The sequence below is a fragment of the Ovis canadensis genome, chromosome X, assembly GCF_042477335.2.
Source record: "Ovis canadensis isolate MfBH-ARS-UI-01 breed Bighorn chromosome X, ARS-UI_OviCan_v2, whole genome shotgun sequence".
Taxonomy (NCBI): Eukaryota; Metazoa; Chordata; class Mammalia; order Artiodactyla; family Bovidae; genus Ovis; species Ovis canadensis.
Window position 1 is genome coordinate 87,439,281 of NC_091727.1, and position 7,833 is coordinate 87,447,113.

At 56.2% G+C, this 7,833-nt stretch overlaps 1 protein-coding gene and 2 pseudogenes across 1 annotated transcript; 2 read left to right on the plus strand and 1 right to left on the minus strand.

The window, feature by feature from the left end:
* The first annotated feature begins 1,580 nt into the window (after positions 1–1,580).
* On the plus strand, positions 1,581–3,227 carry LOC138930795 (protein EOLA1-like; annotated as a pseudogene).
* Positions 3,228–3,920: 693 nt separating this feature from the next.
* LOC138930796 (heat shock transcription factor, X-linked member 3-like) lies at positions 3,921–6,520 on the minus strand (annotated as a pseudogene).
* Position 6,521: 1 nt separating this feature from the next.
* LOC138930797 (melanoma-associated antigen 10-like) lies at positions 6,522–7,310 on the plus strand. The gene has a single exon (XM_070291216.1). The coding sequence runs from the start codon at positions 6,522–6,524 to the stop codon at positions 7,308–7,310; it is 789 nt and encodes a 262-aa protein (XP_070147317.1).
* Positions 7,311–7,833: the final 523 nt, after the last annotated feature.

Here is a 7,833-nt window from a genome sequence, read left to right on the forward strand (position 1 = left end):
GTCAACTGACGTTGGCTCTTGTGAGGGTTGTGGAGACAGTCTGTCCCATCTCTTCCCTCTCACTTATGGGGCATTGCTGGCCATGGTGGGCGTGCATGGGCTTGGGCTTCCTCTTCACCCGGAGTTGTCCTGTGTGTCTGTCTGTCTCTAAATGTGTCCTTTGTATGGGGACACCCATTTTGTTAGAGGAGGGACCACCCTAATGAGCTCACTGGACCTCCGTCAGCTCTGTGAGGACCTTTCCTTTGTCTGTAAGGTCTCGCCGAGGTGCTTGGCATTGAGACTCCAGCACCTGAACTTGAGGGCACACGATGTGACTCCTCACACCCTGCAAAGGCTCTGAGGTAGGAACACACTGGAATGTTCCAAGGATGGAAGGATGGCCTTTATAGCTCCTGCGAGTGAATCCAGGGGATAGGAGAGCAGGCTGCCGGGGTAAGAGGTGGATCATATGGGGCCTCATGGGCCTGTGAGAACTGTGGGTCTGCTGTGCTTGGGAAGGGAAGGCCCAGGATGCCCTAGGCTGGGTGCCTCTGGGACCATGTCCCCATCCTCATCGTCTCGTGGAAACAGAAGCTCCCTGCTAGAGGTGCTGAGAATCTACTGAGGTTCAGGCCAGCGGCTCTGTTCCCCTGCCATCACCCCACTCCAGTAAACAGGGACGCCCTTCCAGGTACAAGGAAAGAAGTGAGGAAGGAGGTACATGCGGTTAGGTCCCCTGCCGTCATGGGCTATCTCTCTATCCCTGGCACCTCCTCAGCCATGGAAAGATGTGAGAGTAACCTAGTGGGTTACTTGAGGTTTGAATTCTGTAATCCCTGTATGGTACCATTCCAGGCCCTGGCAATGACGCGGAGTGCACCCGTCCCAGTAGTTCCGGCACTCTTTCATTCTTTCTCTAGGCTCTAGGTGGGGGCTGGGGCATCTGCTGACAGTGGAGGCAGTGGTGTGGGAAGGGCTGCAAGGAACGTGGTTCCCAAAGGCATGGGGAAGACACCTGGCAGGGCCATCCAGGGCCAAGGCTAGACTGGTTTGTACGGATCTGTGCTCAGCAGGCCTGGGCTAAGATGGGGGCTCTGCAGAGCATGGACAGGGATGGGGCCAGGGAGTTAAGAGGTGGGGTGGGGGCAGTGTTTGGGCAGTGGGAAGCCAAGCCCAGGACTGTGCCTGTCTGTGCTGGGAGAGGACAAGAGCCCGGCCACTGGGCTCTGAAGCCAAGGGGCTTGCCCTCCCTCCTCAGTGCTCCCAGGGTTTCAGGGGCCTCTGTCTTGGAACTCACCACGTGCCTCTCTCCCGCTGCCCCGCCCTCCTTCCTGACCTCCCCACAGACTGCATGTGATGGACGGGTCCTCTGGGTCGCTAACCCCTGTCAACAGACAGTGTGGAGAAGGATGGAAGGAGCCAGCCCTCTGTGACCCGCCCCCTCCCCCCCATTCTGTGTCAGCAGAGTTGGAGGATGCTCGGACACATGGGGCTGATGTCCGGCTCAGGGCTGTGAGCTTGGAGGCTGCTGTGTCAGGCTCCTGGCCTTTGTGGTTCTGTGTTTCTGCACCCACGTGAGGTTCTGGGAGCCCTGGGAGATGAAGTTCGGCTGTCTGTCCTTCCGCCAGCCTTATGGTGTCAAGACCGTGGAGAGGTGGTGGCGGCCTGTGCTATGTGGACCCAGCAGTCTACCCTGGCTGTCCACATCAGGCACTGGGATTGGGAGGACGTGGACTGGCAGAAGCTGCTGGAGCAGAGGCTGGGGATGAGCCCTGCCCAGATCCAGGCCTTGCTGCAGGATAGGGAAAAGTTTGGCCACGGAGTGATCGCCTGCAAGTGACACCCTGCCCCGCGCTGCCCGCATGGCCCCTGGTGCTGCCCTGGATCTCAGCTGGCTTGTGGTCATTTGTTTTCTGTTGAACCGATTGGTAGGGGGAGGAGGGGTGGGGCTGAGGTTTCTTCAGAGGGGCAATGAGGGTCCCTGGGCTGGGAAATGGTGGCCTGAGGTGCCTGACCCCCAGTCTGGGCCTCAGTCCCCATTTGTGCTCTGAGAGGCAGAGGCATATCTGGGTCTGCATGTGGCACTTGCCTCTGTGTGTGTTGAGGAAGGGGGAGGGTGTGCCCAGCAGAGACTATAAGAGGTAGCACAGCACCCAGCCTGGGTTCCCCAACCCCAATGCCTGCAGCCGGGCCTGAGCAAGTCCCCTGACTCCTCAGGGGTGAAGCCCCACAGAAACTCCTGTCTGCTTGTGAGTCGCTTGGGGACCTGATGTCTGTAGGCTCTCCACCGGGGGCCCTCCTGTTCTGTCCCTGCAGCCTGCAGTGGGCAGACTGAGAGGTGCCCATGGCCTGGTGGGTTCATGGAGCACCAGGCCTCTCCCTTTCATTTCACTCCCTCCCTCGCTTGGCCTCACCCCGAGTTCCCTTTGTTGAGGTGAGCCCACCTGAAATGCTCAGCCAGAGGACCCAGTTCACCCTGGGTCTCCTCTGTGATGCAGTCTTAGACTCTAGCAGGCATGACTGTGAATCACCTTGTTCTCCTTCTGTGTCCTGTCTTTGCACACAGGTCCCGTGGATTGGGGTCACTTTGCTGTGCCCAGAAAACCGAGGTTGTGATGAGGTGGAGGAGCTGGAGAATCAAGCCATGCTGCCCGACCTGCAACGGAAGTACCTGACTGCGCTCGCCGACCCTCGCTGGCTGCTGCAGCCCGTCCTGGGGAGGGCCGGGAAGGACATGTTCCAGGTGGACATCCCCAAGCACCTGACCCCCTTTGGTCAGGAGGCCTGTCCAGACTGGGCTCTCGAGAGGAAGGTGACCGAGAGACCAGCTCATGGTGACACCATCCGGTCGCCACCATGCCCTGGACATGCTCGTCTGGTTCAGTCTGAATCGGCCCCACCGTGCGGTGAGCTGTGCACTTGGTGTGGGGCCGGGGGCCGGGACTCTGGACTCAGCAGGAGTCTCCAGGATTTACCTTTACAAAAAGAGGTCGCCACTCGTTTTGGCCCTGCTGGGTCTGGGCGCTTGAGAGAAATGTGTTGTTAGGAAACCGGTTAGTGTTTTTCCCCTCTCTGTTCTGGTCCAAACTCCCCGATATTGGAACAGTGTCCAGGGGACTGATGGGGAAATGCTGGGGGTGAGGCTGAGTGTCAGCAGCTGGCTAGGACTCTGGCACAGGGAGAGGCCAGCAGGCCCAGAAACTGACCGTGGTTTGTCCTTGCAGTTGACCCTTGCCCTGCTGTAAAGTGTACCTTGGCTCACACAGCATGTGTGTTGGACATGGTGCCTGGCTGCTCCGTATCCAGAGTTAGGCTCCTAGATACAGCTGTGGGGGCAGAGCAACAAGGGCTGGTGTTCAGCTTGTGGAAACTTGTACTTGTGTTTGGGTTTCAAGTCATGTTTTTGCAAGGCTCTTGGTGAGTGGGGTGACCCTGCTTTCCAGTGGGCCTCTTGGGGATGCCCCTGGATCAGGAGCTAGAGAGGCTCAGCTGCTGACCAGAAACTTGTGGCATCGTTGGCGGACCCAGGAGGAGCCCCTTCTGCTTCAGGGTGCATGACTCATGGAAGGTGACACCCCCAAGGTCAGGAGCCAGACTGGGTCTTCTGCTGTGTGACAGGCAAGGCCCAGGGACCAGCCCGTCCTGGGATGGCCTCAGCGCATGGCTCGGGAGCCACACTCTTGGCTGAATGTGTGAAATGCTGATGCTTCAGATGAAAAGGGACTGGAATGAGGCCTGCCTGGGGCGTGGGCTGCCAGCCTCATCTGGCTCACCCAGTGCCGTTTGAATAGCATGGACAGACAGAAAGAACACAGACTCGCAGTTCTCATTTGATACTTTATTTACTCCCGTGGAGTTTTGCTGTACTTTATTAGAGCTAGAAATAGATTTTTTTATTACAGGAGAGTGCTTTTGAGTGACCCTAGGGACCTGGCGGCTCAGGGGTTGAGATTGCCCTTGAACTGCTTACAGAGGGCACACTTGTAAACTGAGGAATCCTCCTGCTCCTCATCCACCTCAGGGGCCTCGTTTGGGGCCACAGCTGAAAGGACCATCACAATGGAATAATAGGTGCTGTACATAGTCATCACCGAACCATAACCTGGGCACTCTGTGGGGCTCTAGGGCAGTTCTAGCTGGGGTACAGATGGCGCATTGCTGGACATGCCCTCTCCACTGGGCCCACCCTGCTCGCTGGGGAGATGGTTTGCCCTGGCCCCCCAAGCTACACTGCCCATAGATCAAAGGCCACAGGACACAAATGAGCACAGGCCAGGGGTTCTGTGAGCTGTTGGGATTCCTTTCTGGGCCTTCTTGTCAGCCTCTTGGGTGGACTCATTGTGATGGAATTTAGGAGAGCGTGTGGTCAGCACAGCTTGCTTCTTTCTCTTTGGGGCCGCTGTTGCACTGGTGGCGGGCTGAGCAGTTACTCTGGGGTCACCTTTCCTCCAGATGTCCTGCAGGAGGAGAGGCTTGTCTCTCTGAAACTTGGAGTTCCGATAGATCTGAAAGGAAATGAATCACTTTAGCCATCGTGGGGGAGAATAGCAGCTCCTCGCCGCCCTCCTCCCCACCACGTCCGGACCTTGCCTAAATATGGAGATAAGGTCTCTTCATTCCTAGCAGCTTATGAGGCCCTAGTAAGTGTGCTCCCAGAGCTCCCTCGGGGCCAGCCTCGCTTGAGGTGTTCCTGGCCCCCCCTGACTTCAGGTGGCCCCTCAGGGTCTGGAGTCACCCCCGTGGATCCTTTGTAAGGGGGTTGGTGGAACATGACAGGCCCTGCTTTCTCCTCTTTCCTTTTTTTTTTTTTTTTAGTTTTTTTTATTTTTTAAATTTTAAAATCTTTAATTCTTAAATGCGTTCCCAAACATGAACCCCCCTCCCACCTCCCTCCCCATAACATCTCTCTGGGTCATCCCCATGCACCACCCTCTCACGAGAGAAAATGTGCTCCTGGGAAATGAAACCAGTCCAGCACTTGGCTTGTCTAGTCTAGTCTCCCCAGAAGGGCTTTCTACGTTACCATCATCCTTTTCTTCCCCACAGAGTGACCCGAAGGGCAGATTTTCCTGAACCCATTCAGGTTCAGTTTGCAGATGAAAGTCGATGCTGTCTGTCTCGAAGATCCTGTCTGTGCCTCCGCACTGCAGGACCTCCGTCTGGAAGAGATCTGCTTCAGTGACCACCGTGTCTCCCTCGTCGTTCCAGTGCAGAGGTGATGGCTGCATCCTCCACTCTCACCCAGAGCTTCTAGGGAAGGACAGCCTGAGGACGGCATTGTTCTCATCCTCGTTGGCCGTTTCTGAGTTTGGGCCCTGTGGGGTCAGGTTGTCTTGGGAGCCCGCATCTGGGCTCTCGGGTTGGTCACCCTGCTTCTCCAAAGCCACCCCTGAGAATCCACATTTGGATCCAGGAAGGAATCATGGCAGTCCCCTGCTACGGCCTCCCCATCAGTTGATGGGGCCAGCGGAGCCGCAAGCGCCTCGTGGGAAGCCAGTCTACCTCGGGAGCATTCTCTACCCAAGCAGTGAACGCTCAGGGCAGAAGGGCCTCAGACCAGGGTGTCAGTGTCCAGTACTGTCCGGAGATTCTAGAATCTGGGTCATGGGCCAGGCAGCCAATTAAGTGGCCCGCTTCCTTACTTGTTTCATGATGTCACAGAGGCGATGTGGAGAGGCAGCCCTGGCCCAGTATGGGGGAGGGGCAAAGGGGATGGAGATGGGATCCACAGTTTGTCTCTTATGTGAAAGTACAGAAAAGTATGTTTAAGGTTGCTTGTAAAAGTTTCCATCTGCTGCCAGGTGCCTTGTTTCAGGGGGCCAGGCCTTGGAAGGGTTGACAAACATGCCCCTGGTTCCACTCCCCTCCCTACCAACTGGCAGGCCCGTGGATGGCTTCTGCTGAAAAGCCAGGCCCTGGTGAGTCCTGGCTCGGCTACCACCGAGAGAGACAGCTTGTGCTGCCAATGGTAGGTCCTACACAGATGACCCAAAACTCAAGTCCTGATGGGACTAGCCACTCCAGATCTGGGGGGACCTCACAGAGTCAACCCCTCCTAAGAGTACAGAAGGCCTAGGTCTGTGCCACAGTCTACCCCCGAGGTGACACCTCCATTCGTCTCGCAGGGGCTCCAGGAACCAGGAGGCAAAGGCAGAGGTCTGAGGTCTGTGTATTGAGGTCACAGGAGTGCCAAGGTGAGGTGGGTGTCCTGAGTGTGCACAGGGTTTCCCAATCCCATAACAGAGGGGACCTCAAAAGGCCCTAATTCCCCCACCTTGTCGGACCTAGAACCTCAGGCTGTACTGGCTGCACCCTGAGCCAGAATTTCTCTTCCTCACTTGACAGGGGACTGACCACCAAGGAGGAGCGCCCCTGTAACGCCCAAGAGCTGCCCTCAAGGAAGACCAGTAAGCGGCCTCAGTCAGAGCCACCCGTGGCGCATTTCAGAACTGAGACCATTTACACTCTCTCTCTTTCCCAGGTCAGCAGTCTCCATTTTCCCCTGCCACACCCTCACTGTGCACAAGACCCCAGTCATCATGCCTGTGGTCCCGACGAATGAGCTCTGCACTTCTGAGGAAGACCTTCAGGGCCAAATCCAGGCCCAGGGCCCAGTGGAGGCACAGCTCCTGGGGGCTGAGGCGGAGGATGCCTCAACCCCTCTGGCCTCCTTCCCTCCAGACTCATCTTCCTCTGCCGCCGTGGATGCGGAGATCTTGTTCAAGCAGGCTGTGAATGTGATGACGGCTGAACTACTGGAGTTCCTGCTCCTCAAGTATGGCACCAAGGAGCCGATTTTCCAGGCTGAAATGCTGAATAGGGTCCTCAGGGATAACCAGGCCCATTTCGCAGTGGTCTTCCGTAAAGCCACACAGTGCCTGCAGCTGGCCTTTGGTGTGGATATGAAAGAGGTGGACCACAGAGAGCACATCTATGTCATGGTCGCCACCCTGGGCCTCACCCTCAATGAGATGCAGAGGGGTGGGCAGAGCATACCAAAGGCTGGCCTCCTGGTGACTGTCCTGAGCCTGATTCTCGTAGCAGGGAACCGGGTCTGTGAGGAGAAGGTCTGGGGAGCACTCAGCATGATGGGGGTATTTCCTGGCATAGAGCACTGCATCTATGGGGAGCCCAAGGAGCTGCTGACCCAAGTGTGGGTGCAGGCAGGGTACCTGGAGTACCGTCAGGTGCCTTACAGCCACCCTGCTCATTACGAGTTCCTGTGGGGTCCCCGGGCCTATGCAGAGACCAGCAAGCAGCAAGTCAAGGACTATCTGCACAGGGTCAATGGAAGGCGTCCCAGGTTCTTCCCACCCCGGTGTGCATAGCTGTGAGGGAGGAGGAAGAGGGGCCCTGAGCCAGAGCAGCAGCCAGGCTCCTTTCAGGCCCATATCCAGCAGCTTGTCCTGGGGTTAGGAAGGGAGGCTGATCCTTCCCTCTGTGTTGGAAGAGGGAGCATTCAGCCTTCTCAGTCGTGACAGCCCGGGCCAGTTGAGGGAACAGGTGTGTAGCATCTTTGGCTTCCTCTTCTCTACAATGACATGGAGATTCATTTCTGTTTCCTTTAGAATTGTTTCAAATGTTATTCCTTTTAATAGGAGGCTTAATAAGCCTCAGTGTCTAACTATGTCAATAACGTTGATCACAGTGTGTTTGTGCTTACCCAGTTCAAGAACAAGAGTTTTGCTGTTTTGTAAAAGTGATTGCGAACACTTTCATTTTATTTTGTCACCCTGAACAGGATTACATGGGCTTGGAATATAACTATTTTGGAAATATAATATGACTTAGTAGGAGTTAAGAGATAAAATATATTTGAGGTGAGTTCCTCTGTACTTCTTGTCTGTCATT